The sequence below is a fragment of the Pongo pygmaeus genome, chromosome 1 (genome assembly GCF_028885625.2).
Source record: "Pongo pygmaeus isolate AG05252 chromosome 1, NHGRI_mPonPyg2-v2.0_pri, whole genome shotgun sequence".
Lineage (NCBI taxonomy): Eukaryota > Metazoa > Chordata > Mammalia > Primates > Hominidae > Pongo > Pongo pygmaeus.
In genome coordinates, this window is record NC_072373.2 from 92,016,916 (window position 1) to 92,039,971 (window position 23,056).

General features: G+C 39.4%; 1 protein-coding gene across 1 annotated transcript; it reads right to left on the reverse strand.

Annotated features, from left to right (window-relative positions):
* Window positions 1–18,839: 18,839 nt before the first annotated feature.
* On the reverse strand, window positions 18,840–22,644 carry CD1A (CD1a molecule). Its single transcript, XM_054435754.1, has 6 exons — window positions 22,341–22,644; window positions 21,755–22,021; window positions 20,821–21,099; window positions 20,045–20,323; window positions 19,598–19,688; window positions 18,840–19,428 (listed from the first exon to the last, which is right to left on the reverse strand). The coding sequence occupies exons 1-6, from the start codon at window positions 22,396–22,398 to the stop codon at window positions 19,407–19,409; spliced, it is 996 nt and encodes a 331-aa protein (XP_054291729.1). The 5' UTR covers window positions 22,399–22,644; the 3' UTR covers window positions 18,840–19,406.
* Window positions 22,645–23,056: the final 412 nt, after the last annotated feature.

Below are 23,056 nucleotides of genomic sequence, written 5' to 3' on the forward strand. Positions count from 1 at the left end.
ACAACCCCATCAACAAGTGGGCAAAGGATATGAACAGACACTTCTCAAAAGAAGATATTTATGCAGCCAAAAGACACATGAAAAAATGTTCATCATCACTGGCCACCAGAGAAATGCAAATCAAAACCACAATGAGATACCATCTCACACCAGTTAGGACGGCGATCATTAAAAAGACAGGAAACAACAGGTGCTAGAGAGGATGTAGAGAAATAGGAACACTTTTACACTGTTGGTGGGACTGCAAACTAGTTCAACCCTTGTGGAAGTCAGTATGGCGATTCCTCAGGGATCTAGAACTAGAAATACCATTTGACCCAGCCATCCCATTTCTATGTATATACCCAAAGGACTATAAATCATACTGCTATAAAGACACATGCACACGTATGTTTACTGTGGCATTATTCACAATAGCAAAGACTTGGAACCAACCCAAATGTCCAACAATGATAGACTGGATTAAGAAAATGTGGCACATATACACCATGGAATACTATGCAGCCATAAAAATTGATGAGTTCATGTCCTTTGTAGGGACATGGATGAAATTAGAAATCATCATTCTCAGTAAACTATCGCAAGAACAAAAAACCAAACACCGCATATTCTCACTCATAGGTGGGAATTGAACAATGAGAACACATGGACACAGGAAGGGGAACATCACACTCTGGGGACTGTTGTGGGGTGGGGGGAGAGGGGAGGGATAGCATTGGGAGATATACCTATTGCTGGATGACGAGTTAGTGGGTGCAGCGCACCAGCATGGCACATGTATACATATGTAACTAACCTGCACATTGTGCACATGTACCCTAAAACTTAAAGTATAATAATAATAAATAAAATAAAATAAATAAATAAAAAGAAAATGTGGCACATATACACCATGGAATACTATGCAGCCATAAAAACGGATGAGTTCATGTCCTTCGTAGGGACATGGATGAAGCTGGAAACAATCATTCTCAGCAAACTATTGCAAGGATGAAAAACCAAACACCGCATGTTCTCACTCATAGGTGTGAGTTGAACAACGAGAACACATGGACACAGGTAGGGGGACATCACACACCAGGGCCTGTTGTGGGGTGTGGGGAGCGGGAGGTATAGCATTAGGAGATATAGCTACTGTAAATGGTGAGTTAATGGGTGCAGCACACCAACATGGCACATGTATACATATGTAGCAAACCTGCGTGTTGTGCACATGTACCCTAGAACTTAAAGTACAATAATAAAAAATAAATAAATAAATAAAAATTAAAATTAAAAAAATGTGGAAATAATTTGGGAACCAGGATGATGTTATCTTGCTGTATATTTATTTAAGGGCATTGGATCAAAATTGCCTTATTAATTTCCAAGATTAAGATAATTTGGAACTGTGTTGTAGTCCCTGCACAGGTTATTCTCCTTCTGTTTTATACTCACTCCTGGAATTAACCACTTAAGTTCCCAATTTAAATTGTGGGCTTCAATTTCATCTTTGAAGATTTACAAGTCTGTTAAAAGCTTAGCTTCTCAGTCTCATTAGCGCCTCTCATGGAATCAGTAGATGCCTCTGGGGAGAAAAGCAGCCCCAAATACAGGGTTCATCACTATGAGTTTCTCTCTTCTCCCAGATATTAACCCAATAATCCATCTCCCCTTTGTTGGTTCTTTGATGCCTTGAGGCAGATTTTATTTTATATTTTATTGGTTTTTTCTAGACATCCTTGATAAGAGAGTTGGTCCAAATTACGTAGTATAACATTTCTAGAAACAGAAGTCCTTCTGATTCCCATCATTCTGAGCAAACTATCGCAAGGACAGAAAACCAAACACCGCATATTCTCACTCATAGGTGGGAATTGAACAATGAGAACACTTGGACACAGGGCGGGGAACATCACACACCAGGGCCTGTTGTGGGGTGGGGGGATTGGGGAGGGATAGCATTAAGAGAAATACCTAATGTAAATAATGAGTTAATGGGTGCAGCAAACCAACACGGCACGTGTATACATATGTAACAAACCTGCATGTTGTGCACAAGTACCCTAGAACTTAAAGTATAATTAAAAAAAAAAGTCCTTCTGTTTCCTTTTTTGTTGTTTATTAATAGAATTTACCATCGTTATATGTGTGAAGCCACAATTTGTGTCTCAAAAATCTAAGCAATAACAGGTATAGGCAAATTGAGCCTATGTAGTGGGAGATGATTCCTGGGCCTCTGTACAAGCTACATAAAGTCAAGGTGAGTTCTTTCCTGGGACTCCTTCTTGACCCTGAAACCAGTTTAAAATGATATAGGAGACAAACCAAATTTGAGGTACCTCATCTAGACTGCCGACCTTTCAGTCTGGACTGAAAATCAAGGCAAAAACTGGCAATAATTATTTTGCTGCCTGGTGTTTTAGAAGAACTGATGTCAGCTGGGCACGGTGGCTCACACCTGTAATCCCAGTACTTTGGGAGGCTGAGGAGGGAGGATCACGAGGTCAGGATATCAAGACCATCGTGGTCAACATGATGAAACCCCGTCTCTACAAAATGCAAAAAATTAGCCAGGCGTGATGGTGCGTACCTTTGGTCCCAGCTACTCAGGAGGCTGAGGCAGAGTAATTGGTTGAACCCGGGAGGCGGAGATTGCAGTGAGCCGAGATCGCACCACTGCACTCCAGCCTGGGCAACAGAGCGAGACTCCGTCAAAAAAAAAAAAGAGGAAGAAGAAGAACCGATATCCAAGAGGTCTCTGGTTCCATTAATAGAATTTTTGCTTTAGTCATCATGCTGAGGCAGCCTAGTTAAGGTTACTGCTTGTACAATCCCATGCATATTTCCTAAGATTTGCTCTGGCCTTGGCCTGTGTTTATAATATTGACACCATTTGTGAGGCATTATTTAAGGTCCAGCAAGTAAATCCGCACTTGCATAAGGATATACCCTTGCTCTAGTGGGTGCTGTGGTCAGCCAGCAATACACCCTCTTCAGGACTAATATGCTTATTCCCAGCTTCAGGGAGTGTTGGCTGCTGACCACTCACAGATGTGTCCCTCTAAAAATTGCCTTATGTAGAAGGGAGCCACTTTGCCTAAGTGGGCATTCTTTCCCTAGGGAAAGCCCACATCAAATGTAGAAGTACAAAGGTATGAGCCCATTACTTCATTTTAGAAAACCTCTGAAGGGCCATCTTAGCTCCAGAACTCTCTATGAGTTTGTTAGATCCTCTCTTACAACTGCATCACAGTTCCATGTCTCTGCTCAGTCCTGCTTTGCTCTCTCTTTTGGTAGTGCTGTTTCATAGAACACTCCCCAATAAGCGTTCTGCAGGCCGAGGCTCATCTGAGTGTTTCCTCAGCAACTGACCTGAGACACTCATCTACATAGAGCCACTTAACACTCATCTTAAGCAAACCCATCTTAAACAGCCACAACTTACCACAATAAAAACCTCAAATGGCCACTAGAAACAAAGCCCTACAACTGCCTGTTCAGACCACAGCGGTAAGGAGGCAGTCGCACAGCATATAAAAGCCAGTCATGTTCAACAACATAGGCCACTGCACACCAACAAGGTCAAAGACTCAGAAAACAGGCCACAGCCTGTTTTCTAAAACCAAAGGCCACTTACGTTGGCTCCACCAAAAGATTCTTCCCAAATTATTTTATTCTCCATTTCCATAATACTTTATTCCCTATAGTCATCTTCTAACAAAGGTCCTAGTAGCTTTGTTTACGCTCTCCTGAATTGAACTTTTTCTATTAAACTGTAGATATCAACCTTTCATCATACTCAAAATTAGAAAAATGTGTGCTAAAAATTTATACCAACTTTTACTATAACTTTCTTTTCAATAATCAGCATCCTTTTATTTGCTGATGTTGTTACAGAAACCAACTACATTAGCCACAAAAAAAAGTGTTTTCCTGAGTTGAAGAGCAAGGCAATTACTCTCCAAAATGTTAAGTAAAAGAGTGTAAAACATCAGTATTAAAATGTTAAATTTTACATTTTCTTTACGACTTTGATTTTCTGAACAATTTTGTTGAACAAAATAAGATAAAAGATTACATGTTTATCTTCAGGAATGTAAAGGTCTAATTATTCAAACAGTTTTTATGATAAAACTAAACTCTGAAGGCGTCTGCAGAGTTGGCATTTTTTTCTCCCTTCCTCTCTTTAAATCAGAAGTCTAACAAGGATTAGAAAAGACAAAACTCTATTCAGTGTTTCTGACAAAGTAGAAAAGGTGAAAACATAAAAAATAGAAACTCCTTGGCTTTTGTTGTAAGTTACAGCTCTTTACTAGATTCAATATAGATGAAGTTTCTTTCTCTACTTGGGATTTACCTAAGTGAAATGGCTTATGAAATATTTCACTCTATCATTTTTCTCAGAAGTTCCCTTTGATTTCTAACAAGTTTGTTTTCATATAAATTTTGGAACGGCTAGTTGCATTTTCTCCCTTGCTTTAGAAAATATAAAGACAAAAGTGAAAGTGAACTTACATACAAATAACTTGGGTGCTATTATCAAAATTTTATTTTGTCTTAGTAAAAATTAAGTAACCCACATAGGTCATCACAATGAGAAAAGTAAAGAGCCTCAAATAAGCATTTCATAGACCAATGCTATTGATGATTAGTTGATACTCAACTGACATCCTGAATTAGTTAAGTTTGGTTGTGAGTGACAGAAAATTCAAACTAACAGTATCTTTTAAAAGATGTAGCCAGGCACAGTAGCTCATGCCTGTAATCCCAGCACTTTGGGAGGCCGAAGTGGGTGGATCACTTGAGCTCAGGAGTTCGAGACCAGCCTGGCCAATATGAGGAATCCCCATCTCCACTAAAAATACAAAAACTAGCTGGGCATGGTGGCGCGTGCCTGTAGTCCCAGCTACTCAGGAGGCTGAGAAAGGAGACTTGCTTGAACCCGGGAGGCGGAGGTTGCAGTGAGCCGAGATCGTGCTATTGCACTCCAGCCTGGGCTACAGAGCAAGACTCCATCTCAAAATAAATAAATAAATAAAAATGCAACCACATTTCTCTCTCTCTCTCTCATAAAAAGACAGGAGTAGGCAATGCAGGGTTGATGTGGCATTCCATGGTATCAGGAACTCAGTTCCCAGTTTCCTTTTTTTGGGGGAGAGAGTTTTTATTTTTTTGTTTTGTTTTGGTCTTTACCAGAGTTAGTCCTCATTCCAGTGGTCATCCCATACTCTGAGGTGACTGCCAGAGTTCTTTCCATCAAATCCACCTTTCATCCAGCCAATAAGAGGAAGGGAAGAAGTGAGCACATCCACTTCCCATGATTTCAGAGCTGCTTTCTGCAGAAGTTATACATCACATTTGTCAGGTTGTAATCACATGACCGCAATCAGCTCAAAGGTGCCAAGAAACATAGCTTTTATTCTGCCCAGCTAATAATTGGCAGGTTTCAGTTATTCTAAAGGAAGTGACAAAAATATCCTGGGAGACAACCAGTGTTCTCTACCATACAACCCGTTTGGCAAGCCATTTATTTATTTAGCTATGTAGGTGTATAGTTAATAACCAGTTTTACTTGAATAGGCAATCTGGAAATAGCTCAAGGACCCATGGTTGCTTTTCTTACTTCATACTCATAGTATTCTTTTTTCTCACTTTATACTCATATTAAGATTCATATCTGTGTCAAATAGTTTCCTGTCTAAAGCCATATCTGGCATTCTCTATGAAGTAGAATTGGTTGTGCATTGGGATGAAGGGGATTGTAGTTATGTCAACTAGTGCCTTTGAATTTGGGGAAAAAAAATTATATTACAAGAAGAATCTTGGTGCTCTCTATGGGTGCTATCAGCCTTCTGGGAGCAAGCCTAAGATTCAAGCAGAAGTCCTTGAGTAGATTTGCAGAAGCCACAAGAAATTTCCAATTCCAATTCCACTCGTAAGTCAACCTATTGTTAAAGTTACTGTTCTGTATTTAACAGATGATAGAAAATAGTTTTACATCTGGTATATGTTAGAATGCATAATCTAAATGTTGTTGCTGCTTCAAAAATAATTTAAATCTGTTCAATATAAACAGTATCTTTGAAAGATGTAGAATCTATTCATTTCTACAGATAACAAAATCTACCCTTGGGTTTGCTAGAACATCAGAAAGCTGAATGTCTGGACTAGATCCTGTTATGCTGTGTAGAATTACTTTTCCCAGTCTTTGTCATAGGCTGACATAATGATCTTACTTTAAGAGACTTAATCACAAAAAGACCTATGGACCTCATAAAATTTACTGAGAGGACTTCCCTGAGAACATTGTTCACTGCATTAAGTAGTTTCTCCTCTGATGGAAGAAATGTCCTTGTGGCCTCAGGACCAGGAATAGCTATAATTCTCCTAAACAGCCCATTGTCTATCTTCTAGACACTGTGAGTATGTAACTGATCCTGTCTTAATCATCATGGACCTCTAACAATGTGTGACCCACATCTAACCAGAGTATAGGGTATCGTGGCACGTCTTTAAAAATTTACGCTGTTCTTGGCTTCATCTTATTTTATTGGCCATATATTTCCCTGGATTCTATTCCTGGATTGTTATCAATATATTTTTAATATTTTAGAGCCAAAAAGTTATTATGAATTTAAGGATAGGTTTCTGAGCTGCTGCATGATTTGGGGGGGAGCCATAAGACAAAATTTTTAATAACAAGCATATGCAGAAATGGCATTTTAATCTCTACTGTCATCTACTGGTAGAATACAAAAACTTGTTTTTTGTTTGTTTTCCATTAGTTCTTGGGATGCAGGTGGTTTTTTGTTACATGGATAAGTTATTTAGTGGTGATTTCTGAGATTTTAGTGCACCTGTCACCCAGCAGTGTACACGGTATCCAATATGTAGTCTTTTATCCCTCACCCCCTCCCAATCTCCCCCCTGCTAAGTATCCAAAGTCCATTATATCACTCTTATGCCTTTGTGTCCTCATAGCTTAGCTCCCACTTATAAGTGAGACATACAATATTTGATTTTTCATTCCTGAATCACTTCACTTAGAAAAATGGCCTCCAGCTCCATCCAAGTTGCTGCAAAAGATATTATTTTGTTCTGTTTTATGGCTTAGTAGTATTCCATGGTAAATATATACACATTTTCTTTATCCACTCATTGGTCAATGGGCACTTAGGTTGGTTCCATATCTTTGCAATTGTGAATTGTGCTGCTATAAACATGCATGTGCATGTGTCTTTTTCATATAATGATCTCATTTCCTTTGGGTAGATACCCAGTAGTGGGATTGCTGGATCGAATGGTAGTTCTACTTTGAGTTCTTTAAGGAATCTCCATACTGTTTTCCATAGTGGTTGTACTAATTTACATCCCCAACCGCAGTGTATAAGTGTTCCCTTCTTACCACATCCGTGCCAACATCTTTTGTTTTTTTTACTTTTTAATTATGGCCATCCTTGTAGGAGTAAGGTGGTAGCTCCTTGTAGTTTTAATTTTCATTTCCCTGATGATTAGTGATGTTCAGCATTTTTTTAATGTTTGTTAGCTGTTGGTATATCTTCTTTTGAGAATTGTCTATTTACTTTCTTTGCCCACTTTTTGGTGGAATTTTTGTCATTTTCTTGCTGATTTATTTGCGTTCCATGTAGATTCTGGATACTAGTCCTGTGTCAGATGCATAGTCTATGAGTATTTTCTCCCACTCAGTGGGTTGTCTGTTTACCCCACTGATTATTTCTTTTGCTGTGCAGAAGCTTTTTAGTTTAATTAGGTCCCATATATTTATTTTTGTTATTGTTGCATTTGCTTTTGAGGCCTTAGTCATGAATTAATTGCCTGAGCCAATGTGCTGAAGAGTTTTTCTGAGGTTATCTTATGGAGTTTTCATGGTTTGGGGTATTTAAGTCCTTGATCCATCTTCAGTTGATTTTTGCATAAGGTAAGAGATGGGAATCCAGTTCCATTCTTATACATGTGGCTTGTCAGTTATCCAAGCACCTTTTCTTCAATAGGGTGTCATTTCTCCTACTTTATGTTTCTGTATGCTTTGACAAAGATCAGTTGGTTGTTAAATATATGGCTTTATTTCTGGGTTTTCTATGCTTTCCATTGGTCTACGTGTCTATTTTTATGCCAGTACGATGCTGTTTTGGTAAATATAGCCTTGTAGTGTAATTTAAAGTTAAATGAAGTGATGCGTCCAGATTTGTTCTTTTGCACAGTATTGTTTTGGCTATGTGGGCTCTTTTTTGGATCCATATGGATTTTAGGATTCTTTTTTCTAGTTCTGTGAAAAATTATAAAGATATTTTGATGGGAATTGCATTGAATCTGTAGATTGCTTTGGGCAGCAAGATCATTTTCACAATATTAATTCTACCCATCCCCAAGCATGGGATGTGTTACCATTTGTTTGTGTCATCTATGATTTCTTTCAGCAGTGTTTTGTAGTTTTTCTTGTAGAGATCTTTCAAGATCCTTTATTAAGCATATTCCTAAGTATTTTATTTTATTTTTTGCAGCTGTTGTGAAAGGGATTGAGTTTTCTTATTTGATTCTCAGCTTGGTCACTGTTGGTGTGTAGCAGTGCTACTGATTTGTGTACATTGGTTTTGTATCCTGAGACTTTACTGAATTTGTTTGTCAGATCTAGGAGTTTTTGGATGCGTATTTAGGTTTTTCTAAGTCTGTGATCAACCCGTGGGTGAACAGTGACAGTTTGATCTCTTTTCCAATTTGGATGTCCTTTATTTGTTTCTCTTGTCTGATTGCTCTGGCTAGGACTTTGAGTACTATATTGAATAGAAGTGGTGAAAGTGGGCATCCTTGTCTTGTTCCACTTATCAAGGGGAATGCTTTCAAATTTTCCCCATTCAGTATGATGTTGGCGGTGGGTTTGCCTTATATGGCTCTTATTACTTTGAGGTAAGTTCTTTCTATGCCTATTTTTTGGAGGGTTTTATCATAAAGGAATGCTGGGTTTTATCAAACGCTCTTTCTGCATCTATTAAGATGATCACATGTTTGTTTTTAATTCTGTTTACGTGATGTATCATATTTATTGGCTTACATATGTTAAACCATCCCTGCATCCCTGATACAAAACCCAGTTGATCATGATGTATTAACTTTTTGATATGCTGTTGGATTCAGATAGCTAGTATTTTGTTGAGAATTTCTGCACCTACGTTCATTAGGGATATTGGTCTGCAGTTTTCTTTTTATCATTATTATTATTGTCTTTTCCTGGTTTGGGTATCAGGGTGAAAAACCCTGACATTTTCAACCCGAGTTTTAATGTTGCAGATATTTTGATTCTGTACTTAGACACAGAAGTATTTTACACAATATCATGCATTTTTATTATTTTTCCCTGGGAAGTTACCCATGGTGCAACCCTTTTATCCCAATTCAGTCTCTTCATTCTATGCATCATAATTTTCCAATTTTTGATTTGTTGTATTGTGTTCTGTCTTCTCTGGAATCTTAAGTGTAGATTGTTGAGTTCATTCTCTTCTATTCATGGCTCATGGATATCATTTGGCCTGAGCGGGCTTCCTCTGTAAATTATTTTATTTGCTTATTATCCCCACTTCCTTCCTTTCCCCACATTTTAATGTATTAATGTGTCATCCTTCTGTGCCTGTGTGTTCTTATAACACATGGTGTCGGGGTCTCAGCAGCTCAGGCGGGAGGAGCGGCAGTGGCCAGGCAGCCTAGCTTCACCAAGGCTCTCAGGCGCAGCGGCCGCAGGCACCTGGCACACGCGCTCTGCACCACCGGGATGAAGGATCTGTGAAGGAAGAGCCCAAGAGGAGATCAGTGCCGTTGTCAGCTAAACCTTCTCCTGCAAAAGTGGAAATGAAGCCGGAAAAGGCAGCAGGAGGTCAGGCGTGGTGGTTCAGGCCTATAATCCCAGCACTTTGGGAGGCCGAGGTGGGCAGATCACCTGAGGTCAGGAGTTTGAGACCAACCTGGCCAACATGGTGAAACCCCGTCCCTACTAAAAATACAAAAATTAACCAGGTGTGGTGGCGGGCGCCTGTAATCCCAGCTACTCCAGAGGTGAAGGCAGAAGAATCGCTTGAACCCGGGAGGCGGAGGTTGCCGTGAGCCGAGATCGCACCACTGCACTCCAGCCTAGGTGACAGAGCGAGACGCGAGACTCAATCAAAAAAAAAAAGAAAGAAAGAAAAGGACAAATCTTCAGACAAAAAATTGCAAACAAAAGGGGGAAAAGGAGCAAAGGGAAAACAGGCCGACGTGGGTAATCAAGAAACTAAAGATTTACTTCAGAAAAAGGAAAAACTAAAATCGAGGAGAGTCCAGCCTCTGAAGCTGCAGAGAAAGAAGCCAAGTCTGATTAGTATTACATTCCATGTCTTATCGGTCTTCTCTGTCTCCCTTCTTGTACAACCTGGAGGAATATTTTTATCAACTATTTTGTAAACAAAATTTTTCAGTAGCTCTAGAAATATTTTTAAGAAAGAGTGAATCCCATCTCACCTCATTTTTTAAGTGTAAGTGCTTTTTTTTAAAGGTGAAATCATTCTCTGGTTGTTTATTTTTTGGTACCAGAAAATAGTATGGAATATCGAATTATGGGAGGCTTTGTCTTGGGTGTCAGCTTAACATTCCATGGATGGGGGGTTAGCTTTTATATCCTATAATACAAAGCATACTAAATGGCAATATGGAGTCACAGTCCTGCCTTTAATGTCTTGAACATTTTAAATTACTTCTAGTCCCATGTTGTTTCTCAGTAGAATTGTTTCCTAAAGGAAACCACTCCTTGATCATGGCTCTCCCTGTCAGAATTGTGTGCACTCTGTAACATCTTTGGTCGTGGTAGTCCTGTTTTTCTAATAACTTTGTTACCATGCTGTGAAATACTAAAAATTTGAGTGTGTAGTGTATATGCTATTCAATTGTGAATTGGTGGGATGTCTGTAACAGCTTATCAACATGTGAAGATACTGGTACTTGGTAACCTCTTAAGGAAAATTTGCCTCCAAATTTTAAGCTGGAAAGTCACTGGAACAACTTTAAAAAATAATTACAATACATGGCTTTTTAGATTTTCAGTGCATATGTTAAGAATTGAAATATCTGTGTACTGACCCTCAACACAACCAATAAAATCTCAATTATAGAAGAAAAAAGGTGGTATTATTTGATGTGTACAACTCTACTTGCAACACAGGTATTGTACTGTATGCTTCGTGTATTGATGCATTGCATTCAGCACTTTCTTGAAGACCTTCGCAACAGTCTGGTCTGTTGTTTCTGCACATGTATACGTAATCAACAAACATCTCCAAATTCATATATGGGTGTATATCTCATATATGTTATATATACCCATTTTATTGTTAAAATTCCAAATAGTTTTCTCAATTGTCTACACATTAATTTTTCTCAGTGTGTAGTTTGTTGAACAGAAATTCTTAATTTTACAAAGTAAAATTCAACTTTTTTTTTTTTTTTTTTTGATACAGAGTCTCACTTCTGTCACCCAGGCTGGAGTGCAGTGGTGCAATCTTGGCTCACCACAACCTCCGTCTCCTGGGTTCAAGCTATTCTTCTGCCTCAGCCTCCTGAGTAGCTGGGATTACTGTAATCCCACCCCCAGCTAATTTTTGTATTTTTGGTAGAGACAGGATTTTGCCATGTTGTCCAGCCTGGATTGGAACTCTTGACCTCAGGTGATCCAGTCACCTTGGCCTCCCAAAGTGCTGGGATTATAGGCATGAGCCACTGCACCCAGCCCCAGTCCAAACTTTAAATGGCTGCTGTCCTCTGCCAATTTTTGGAAGCTTGACAAAGACAGCTTAGGAATTTTAGATAAATAGAGCAAATGATAAGTCTTTGGAAATGCATAGGAAACAAAATGACTATTCATAGAACCAAATACAAGCCTCACAGTAGAAACTAAAAAACATCAGTTGTTTTATATATATGTAAATATAAGTAAAACCCAAAGGAGAACAAACAGCAAATAAATGAAAATTAAAAGCAAAACCAACAGGAAAATGACTCCCAAATTTTCTCTTACTCAGTTTACCTTGGAGTCTACAGTGTTATCCAGAGCCTAAAAAACGTGATAGATATTCTGTTTCTGATATACTAATTAATGTGTTTAAGTCCATCAGTACCACTCTACATTTTGTGCAATTAAGAAATTCACTTTAGGCATGTGACCAATAAGTACCTTAGTGCTAGTACTTTCTATGTAGAATAGCAAATACAGTGTGAAACCAAGCAATGCAAGCATTTATGTAAAATTTGACTCCACGTTAAATCTGGCTTCATGCTTAACTATATTTAAAAAGAATTATCAAACTGCCAATGTATTTCTTTATAATAATTCTTATTGTACCTTCAGCAAGACTAAGAGCTTTAACGGTGAACAATGTTAATTAGTCAAATGTCTCCAATTTTCTATCAGTTTTTAAAGGATATTTACTATATAAACTTTTCAACTTTTTATTTTCTCTGTATGTACATGAAGATGAACACACAGAGAAATGGAAAGAAAACAACATATGACTTCAACAAGGCATCTGTGTCATGCTTGAACTTTCTGTTTTGTCCTAAATTTTTTTTAAAAAATTCATTTATTTTTAGGAAAAAAAAAAAGCTGTCAGATTGTTTTCTCAGGGGACACACATACACTGTTGGTGGGAGTGTAAATTAGTTCAACCATTGTGGAAAGAAGTATGGTGATTCCTCCAACAGCTAAAAACAGAAATACCCATTCAACCCAGCATTCCATTACTAGGTATATACCCAGAGAAATATAAATCATTCTACCATAAAGACACATGCACACAAATGTTCACTGAAGCACTATTCACAATAGCAAACATGGATTCAACCTAAATGCCCATCAACGACAGATTAGATAAAGGAAATGTAGAACATACGCACCATGTAATACTATGCAGCCACAAAAAAGAATGAGATCATATCTTTTGTGGGAACATGGAAGGAGCTGGAGGCCATTATCTTTAGCAAACTGATGCAAGAACAGAAAACAAAATACCACATATTCTCACTTTTAAGTGGGAGCTAAATGATTAGAATTCATGAACACAAAGAAGAAAACAACATGCACTGGGGCCTCCTTGAGGATGGAGGATGAGAGGAGGGAGAGGAGCAGAAAAAAATAACCATTGGCTACTAAGCTTAGTACATGGGCGATGACATAATCTGTACAACCAACTTCCACAACACGAGTTTACTATATAAAAAACCTGCACATGTACCCCAAACCTAAAATAAAAGTTTAAAAAAAAAAGATTCTTGTACAAAATTATCCTCTTTTCTTTTTAACCTTTCTTGCCAAAAATACATCTTTATATCCTTAACTTTCTTCACATCTCTCTCTCCTACTTACTGGTTCCTTTCTACCTTATTTCATAAATAAGTTTTTCAAGTCCATAATTGGAATCAAACTTTAGAAAACATTTGAATTAGACAAAATTATTCTATTTCTCAATAAGAAAACACCCTCTTTGGCAGGTTTTATATACCAAATTATATATTAACTACAATTCTTATTCTTAGTAACCTTAAATTTAGTGAAATCTAGGAATCGAGAAATCTTTAACTGTCTATCAAATATTTGCATTTTATAGATGAAAACATTCCACAATTTATAAAAACATGTTTCTCCATATCATAACCCTTTCTTAACTGGAAATTACCCAGACATCCAAGAAGCATCAAAAATAATTTTAAGATTTTAAATTACACAAAAAGCTCACCTACAAGCATGTATCCCATTTACATGTATTCAATTCTTTCATCTTTTTGAACAATTTATAAGTCGGGCGCAGTGGCTCAAGCCTGTAATCCCAGCACTTTGGGAGGCCGAGGCAGGCGGATCACAAGGTCAGGAGATCAAGACCATCCTGACTAACACGGTGAAACCCCATCTACTAAAAATACAAAAAAATTAGCCGGGCCTGGTGGCGGGCGCCTGTAGTCCCAGCTACTCGGGAGGCTGAGGCAGGAAAATGGCGTGAACCCGGGAGACAGAGCTTGCAGTGAGCCGAGATCACGCCACTGGACTCCAACCTGGGCGACAGAGCGAGACTCCGTCTCAAAAAAGAAAAAAAAAAAACAATTTATATAAGTGGCTTCTGAAAACTGAGATATAGACAAAGGTAGTCATCATTTCAGGTTATTGCTCTGTTGACCATTATTTGTAGCCTATGAATATTAGGTGCTCACCTAAGTAAACAACTTAAATACATAGGTATTTTTGCCAATAACTTAGAAGATTCAGCTGTTTTTATTAAACTAACAACATTTAATTAGTCTTATTTGCCAAAGAAGGCACACAAACAAAGATCATTTTGTTTTGGCTGGGTTTATACTTTTATAAACTTCCGTGCCAAACGCTGACACCTCAAAGTATCTAGCAAAGACAATTATAAAACCCAGAAGAAAATGTATTCTAACACTGTTAAAACATTCTTATTTTTATCTTACTAATGATTTTAAAGCCAGCTTTTTAAATAAACATTTACTTAAGTCACATAAAATTGAAAATTGCTTAGATTTATTTATTTAGTGTATAAGATGCTCTTTTATTTATAAGCCAATTTGGTAGACACAACATACAACATAATAAATGTACATACACATAAACACATCTAAACATGTATACACATACACACACAAAGATCCAATAGCTTTTACCTTGGAACTCTAGCCATGAGATAGCAATACCAACCCACTGGTTTAGGAACATGTTCACATGGCTCAGGTTTGTTTGCCCCAATATGTAATCCAATGAAAGCTTTGAACCAAAATTTGGGTAAAGCAGTTTCCATGGCCGGTTGATTATTAAAGGCTAAATTTCCCCAGGCTCCAAAGAACACTAGAGCCAAACAGCACTATAGAAGAACATCATGTACTAACCCGGCCCAACCCTGCTTAGAACAGCAGCCTAAAAGCTTAGATACACATAACACCATAACACCGTTCCACTGTCTCACTCAACAGCATGACCCATGGAGAAGCCAAACTTCTCCAGATTCCAAAGAACACTGAAACCAAACAGTGTTGCAAAATATTATCAATTTATCAAATTCTGATTTCCTGTGACTATATTAACACACACAAATAAACAAGCAATCACTAAAACACTGTCCAATTGCTACAGCAACCAACGAGTTTCAATATCAATCAGTTGGGCTTGTTCAACCTGCAAATGGAAATTCCTTCAGAATTCCCCAAATTGAGAGAAGATCCCACTGTCTGGTACCCACAAAAGACATTCACCCATCCAGACTCAGATGACACATTTCAAAGGCTGCTCTTCCTAGGCAATCAGGAACACGGCTGGGGCTGGCAGAGGTAGGGCCAGAGAAAGAAAAACCAACACCCACCTGTAGCCAAAAAAGTGTTGGGCAGCTGCTTAGGAGGACTTTTGAGACTCTCCCTGCCCACAGCAGCCAAGTCACTAGCAATACATTCCTGGCCAGGGAACTAAACCTTGTCAAAAACAACTAAAACCTACCAAACTACTGCATCTGGACAACGAGATGCCAGACTCCTCACCCACCGTGCTTGCTTAAGCAACCACCTGCTTGCTGTTGACCAACTCTGCTTCCTTACCTCTCCCTAATTCCTATTTTGCCACACAGGGTTCTGTTTCTTCCCTGCCCTATAAATCCCTAATTTTAGTCAATCAAGGAAATGGATTTGAGATTGATTTCCTATCTCCTCGGCTGCAGCAGTCAATTAAAGCCCTCTTCCCTGGCAATACTCATTGCCTCAGTAACTGGTTTTTATGTGGCAAGCAGCAGGGTGTAGACCAAACTCCTGGCATTTTAAGAACACTAGATTGCCTTTGCATTCCTATGAAAATCCTAAGAGTATATATTTTTGCCTCCATTTAACTGAAGAAAAGAAGGAAGATCAGGGAACCTTTCCAAAGTCACTCACTTAGCAGCAGATGCAGCACTTTTATTCCTGGTCAGAAATATGTGAAAAGTTCAGGATAGTAATTAATTTAGGCGGCATAGTTAAAAACAGGACAATGTAAGAGTTTTAAAAGATAAGGACACATATAATAAAAAAACTACAGGTCAGGTATTCCTAATGCGAAAATCTGAAATGCAAAATGCTCCAGAATTTAAAATATTTTGAGCACTGACACAATGCTGAAAGAAAATGCTCATTGGAGCATTTCAAGTTTCAGATTTCCAGATTAGGGATGCTCAGCTGGTGGGTGTATGGAAATGTTCTAAAGCCCCCCAAAAATCTGAAATCTGAAACACTTGTGATTCCAAGCATTTCAGATAAAGAATACTCAACCTGTGAAAGAAAAGAAATCAATTTTAAAGTATAGCCAATCCCAAGATGGGAGAAAGAGGAAGATGGAAATAAAGAGGAATACTTCAACCAAGAGTAAAATCAGCTAAGTGTCCCCTAGGGTCCATGTACATCAGATAGGATGCTTTCAAGCACAAACAAGAGAAAACTCAACTTGACAGGCTGAAACAGTAAAGGAAATGTATCATCTAACATCACTGAGAAGTCCAGGGTTCATTCAGGCTTTGGATACAGTTTAATCTGGACTCTTCTGAGAGTCCGTTGCCTCTACCTTCTTGCCTGTGTGATTTCTCTGGTGCTGAAAAAAAATGACTTGAGCTGTTTCAAGCCTTATACCTCACACCATACCATCCAGGACAAGAGAGAGCATCTCTTTTCCCTATTGTCAAACATAAGAATCAGGCATCATGTAAACAGTGTCATTTTAGAACAGGTACATAGCCCTGAACCATCACTCTGAGCAAGGGTAAGTGGGATCTATATGATGATTGGCTTAAATCTCAGGTTACCTTCCATCCTTTAGCCTATCACACTGTAAAGAATGAGTTATCATGATTGCCTTAGGCTGGCCACTAGAGCTGAAGGTGGTATCAACCAACCAAAAGTCAGATGACTACTATGCAAATGTGGCAAGGTGGATTGAAACCCAAATGGGTTGGAACCAATCATGTCAAACACAGGTAGAAAGACTACAGCAGTACCATTCTTTGCTCTCCTCTATCCCGTATTTTTCTTTTCCCCTTCAACCATCACAACTTCATTTTCCAAAAATTTCCATGTATGCAGCCCCTGTCAAATGCACCTGGTCTGCGTGGATGTTTCCCTTGCCTTGGGCGCCTTTTCTCAGTATCCTAAACAAATTAGACCTAAGTCCCTTTCCCCAAGTTCAACTTAAATAAGTTACTGTACTAGAAAACTGAGAAATAAACAACAAGAAATGAAAATGGCAACCTGCAGAATCATAAAAAATATTTGTTTAATTAATTCATGAATCCTAAAGTAATTGAAGTCTAGCTATGGATATCTTGACAAATACTACCATCTGGGGTCAATAGTCAATCTTCATTATTTAAAAATGTTATATTTGCTAATTCGCCTACTTGTCAAATTTTATTTGTAACCCCTAGATATATATTCATAGCACTTTCACAATCATTCATGAATATGTGCAGAGAGGTACAAAATTTGAGTCCCCCAAAGAACATATTCCTAACTAAGGTCGAAAAAGGTGGTGCTCTGTCTTCATGCTCCAGCTCTCACACAGTAAACAAGTGTCCTTTTTGTAGTCTATATAGTGCCAACTTTTCCACATTTTTGTGTTTCTGTTTGGTGATTTCACAATCTTAAATGGTTCCCAAGCATAGTGCTTAAGTGCTGTCTCATTTTCCTAAGCATAAGAAGGCTGTGACATGCCTTACAGAGAAAAATGTGTGTGTTAGGTAAGCCTTGTTATAGTTACAGGATTGTTGACTATGAATTCAATGTTAATAAATCAACAGTGCAGTACATGCAGGAAAAGGGGGAGGAAATTCACCCATCTGTAGGTGAGGCTGCTTAGGAAAGTAACATCTATAATCCTATGCTGAAGCTATGGGAAAATAGCTACATTTGTGGATTCATGAAATGACAACCATTTTTTTTAAGTATAGTGGACAGCAATGTTGTGAAGCTGAAAACCAAAGAAATTTGTGATCACGTTAACCAAGGTCAGGAATATATTAAACACTTCTTAGATAGTGTTTTATCATAAAGAAATACTGCATATAATGAATTAATTATAAATATATACATATATAAAATAAGATGTTTTTAAACAGAAACACACATAAAACAAGCTTATGTATTCATCAGTTAACAAAAATGTTGTGAAAAATCTCACAAGAACCTAACACCTGTATTTCCCCTGGGAACAATGGCTCAGTGCTCACGAATTCAGTGTTTGTAGCAACTGCACAGAACATAACTGCCGTGAATAATGCGTATGTGCAGTAGGTACATTACTTGCCTTGATCTCACTTCAATCTTCAGGAGTAACACTCTTGTTCCCTTCTTTGATCATTTTCAATTCAGTGACACACTTGTACTACATCTCAGGCATCACCAGCATCAGTGCCTCACAAATTTTAATGGACATGTGTGTATCCTGCTGATTTTCCAAAACACAAATTATAATTCAGTAAATCTAAGGTGAGGCCCAAATTCTACCTTTCTAACAAGCTCCAATGTGAGAACTCTGCTGCTTGTCCCTGAACCACTGAATAGTAAAGATATACATCCTGCCGTGCATACCTGGAACAATAATTTAACTCGAAGAGCTCTCTATAGTTGAATGATAGGAGTAGTAAGAGGCAAAATTGTGTTTCCCCTCTGGAGCTCAGAGAACAAACTACAGAACTAGGAATGTGTAAAATTTCCTCCAAGCAAGAAGGCTTTTAACCAGAAGAGTATCAAATGTCTCAACTACTTCAAAAGCACCAGGAAGGAAAAGAATAAGAAAACACTACAAATTTGGCATAAATTCAACACAGAGTTTTATTGAGAACATGTTTCATGCAGGCAAGATCTTTCACCAGGGATGCATATATTAAAAATGCGTGTACTTTGCATTGAAGAAGCTGAAAAATTAGAAGGAAAGGGGGGACCTAAATAACTGCAACGAAGGAGAGGAAGTGAGGAGCACAGTTAGCAAAGTACGGCTAAAATGTGGCGGGAGTTCAGACCAGGGAGAGACTGCTTCCCACTTGTGAGTCAGGGAAGGCCCTCTGGAGTAAGGGATATCTAAAACAGGCCTGATGATCCATTAATAGTTAAACATGTGGAGATTGCTAGGACCCCATTGCATTTGGAGATAAAATTTGAATTTTAAAGTCCCAGAACCCAGGTCAGAACAACAAATCCTGCAAAATTAAATTGAGCTTATATTGACAAACGATCATTAATCAGAAACAAGCAAAAATTACAAAAGTTTTACAAGGAGAGTTGAGAGGACGTCATCACCACGATGTATTCAGGTGTGTCCAGAGCACTTGGGCTGCTGATCTCTCACTCCAAATGGAGAAGGGTGACGAGGAGACTCATGGTGTGTCTTCACAGAAACTGGACGAGAACAGAGATAGAAGTCACTCTGAATAAGGTGGAGCTGAGAATTGAGGAGTAAGAGGGAAGGGGACTGGGGAGAGAAGAACTGAGGAGAGAGAAACAAAAAACATGGGAAGAAAAGTGGGGTAGAGGCTAAGAGTAGGAAAGACACATGCAAAGAACTCACCAGCGTTTCCTGAACCAAAGCACAAGACCTATCAGAAGAAGTAAAGGCACTATCACCGCCAAGATGATCAAGCCCATGGAACTGTGATGTTCTGTGAATTTCGGGAGACACCAAGGATGTTATAATCCACCCCATTTTACCTCACCCACTCCCTGTTTCACTGCATTCCCTGGGCTTCTTTTTTTCATTTGAGTAACCAACTTACCAATCTCCTTTCTTTCTATGTTTTTCTCTCATCCCTGCTCAGAGATGGATTCTCCAGCTAACCCTCAGCATCCTCCTGCATCTACAGGGCCGTCATTTTCAACACTTCCATTTCTTAGATTATCTATTTTTATTCATGTTGGGGCTATAATCCCTAAAATCCTAAAATTTTCAGCTTGCCCTCCCTCTATGCCTGAGGTCCACTTCCTGGCATTTCCAGCCTGGGCCTCAGCTTTTTCTCACCCCAGTAGAGGACGATGTCCTGGCCCCCTAGACTGCTGTGCTTCACCCGACAGGACAGGTCAGCTGCCTCCCCAGCGGCCACCTCCAGGGTTGCGCGGAGATACCATGTCCCATCAGCAATGGGCAAGATGTCCCCTCGCTGAGTGCCCTGCTGCTCCTGCTCACTCCGCATCCACATCACCCACACGGGCTTTGGGTAGAATCCTGAGACATGGCACACAAGCTGCAGATGGCCAGGGCCAGGACTGGGCCCACGGGATAGCCAGGCCTCGGGCTTCACTGCAAAGGACAGAAAAGATATTCAAATACAGACTTGGATTTTCATATCTCCACAACAGTTTAGAAGTTTAGATAGACACATCGTTCCCATTTCTCTTTTTTTCGAGACAGGGTCTCACTCTGTCACTATGCTGCAGTGCAGTGGCATAATTATAAATTGTAGCTCACTGTAACCTCAAATTGTTAGGCTCAAGCGATCCTCCTGCCTCAGCCTCTTAAGTAACTGGGACTACAGGTGTGTGCCACCATGACTGGCTAACTTATTTTTATTTTTTAGAGACACTGGTCTCACTATGTTGCTCAGGCTGGTCTGGGACTCCTGCCCTTAAGTGGTCCTCCAGCCTCAGCTTCCCAAAGCAATGGGATTACAGATGTGAGGCACTGCACCCAGCCTTTCCCACTTCTGGGTGGCTCTTCCTTACTCTAAATTGGAAGGGGGTGGTGGAGGGGTATGATTTTCAAATCAAAAGTTCTTGGAGGGAGGGTGCAGTACTGACCTTGCCGCTGGAGATGTGCCTTTCCTGCATCAAGAAGACCCAAGATGAAACGTGGGCAGGTGTCACTGAGGAGACTGTGTGTTATGTCATTTCCATGCTGATTCTGATTGAGCACTTTGCATAAATGCTTGGCCTTATTCCCAGCCACTGGATATGGCAACCATGAATTGTTCTGGAAGCTCACAAAATCTGATCCTTGATAAGCTATCTGAAAGAAGCTTCCTGAGACCTTTCCAGAGTGCAGCTCACAGCCTCCTGTCATCTGTATCTCAAAAGGATCTGGGGTTATGAAATAGAGGAAAGAGGAAGAAAAAAACAGATAAAATGGAATGAGTAGAAGCAAAGATTGTAGAAGCAGAAGGGGGAAGTGTGCAGGGTTTGACATAATGGAATAAAATTTGGTTTGGTCAGGGATTCAGAGAAAGAGGAATTGGTGGGAGCTGTAGGTGGAGGAAAAGATTAATAACATGAGGAAGAGGGAAAACTGGTCAAAGAAGGTGATGTGACTGCTGTGGGTGAGGAAGGACCTGGTGTAAGAGAACTGGAATTATAACAACTTAGGTTGAATAAAATGCAATGGGTTACAATTGAGTATATATACAGAGACTGCTGAAGAGAATGAATGAGAAAGTGAGAAAGCTGAAGGTATCTGGTTGTAGGGCAGGCAAAAGGGTGGCCATGGGATACCTGTAAGAAAAGATAACAATGTGCAACCCTGAAATCAATGAGAGAGGAGTTCATAAGTAGCAGAAGTGTTTGAAGAATTAGGGTCTGGATGATAGCCCTTGCCCAAAAGTATGCAATTGCAGTTTTATGGTGGAAAGAATAGAATAAGATACAGAAGAGAGTCAGGCTGCTTCCTACAGGAATAAGAAACATTGAGACAATACCTCTCTCCCACCTCACCACTCTCCATGGAGGAAACTGAACTCACATTCAAACTGCAATTCATGGGCGTATCTATTAATTCCCTCAAGTGACCTAATGATGTGTATACGGAATAACGTTTCCAGTTCCTTCCACTCCCCATTGCTGAAGTTTCCCCTGGACCAGGGCCACAGGAAAATGATGGTGTTGGAATTGCTGTCCCAAGTATGAGTCTGCAAATCACTCAGCCAACCTGAGGCCAGATATCGTTTCCAGGAATGGTTGTAAAAGGATGCGATCTGGATGGCATGGAAGGAGACAGGCTCCTTGAGTCCTGCGGCAAAAGAACAGATAGAAAGGGGAGAAAGACATTGAGAAAGAGAATGGAGAGAGAAAGGTGCCAGAGTGGAAGAACTCAGAATCTGGAGAAAAGGGGATCCATCATGATCTTAGCAGACATTCACTTGCCACACAGTCCCGTGCCTTATCAACCACCTTCATAAGAGCTCGGGGACCTGGAGTCATGGATAGGCAGAATGGAGCCAGCCTGGCACTCTCAGTTTCCAGGTATATGCTAGGGAAACCACAAACACACACACACACACACACACACACACACACACACACACACAGAGAGTTGTCAGAGTTCTTACCATCTGCATTGCCATCACCTGGGAGAACAGCTAACAATGGAAGTAGCAAAAACAGCATGTCATTTGCAGATGTTATTTCCTTCTCTCAGAAAAATTGGTCTTTGATTTCTGTTCCAAACAAACCTACCCCACGATATCTCTATTCTGACTTCTTTCTGCAACCAACAGACAAACCTCCCCTGACTGCAACAAAGAAAACCCACTCCTTCAAAAACCCTGAGATGCCTACTCAGTCTCTCATTTCCCTCTGGTTCTGACTCTCTTCTCTGTTCCAGCTTCTCTCCTTGTCACCAACCTCCAACTTATTCACCTTCCCCTAATTCAACTGCTATGGAACAAGTCTGACGTGGCATTGAAAAGCCACTTAACCACTAAGGACATTTTTTTTCTCAATCATACAATAAGAGCATAAAACGAAATGGCTCCCAGTGTGCTGCCCAATGTTCCCAGGTCCCTGCTCTTTTTGATTACTCTATCCTTTTCAATATTTTCCCATGTATTCTCTTCCCCTGTCTCTTCACCCCCTTACTACATTCACATTTCTGATTTAACATTGATTTATTTGCTTTTTCAGAGTCTCCTATGACTGCCCTGTGCGACAGTACAAACTAACACCTTTTCTCCATTATTCTTAGAGAAGAGCCAGTAACCATCACAAAAAAAAAAAAACACAGGAACACTAAAACATATAACGAAAATTTCCTCTATTTGATTTT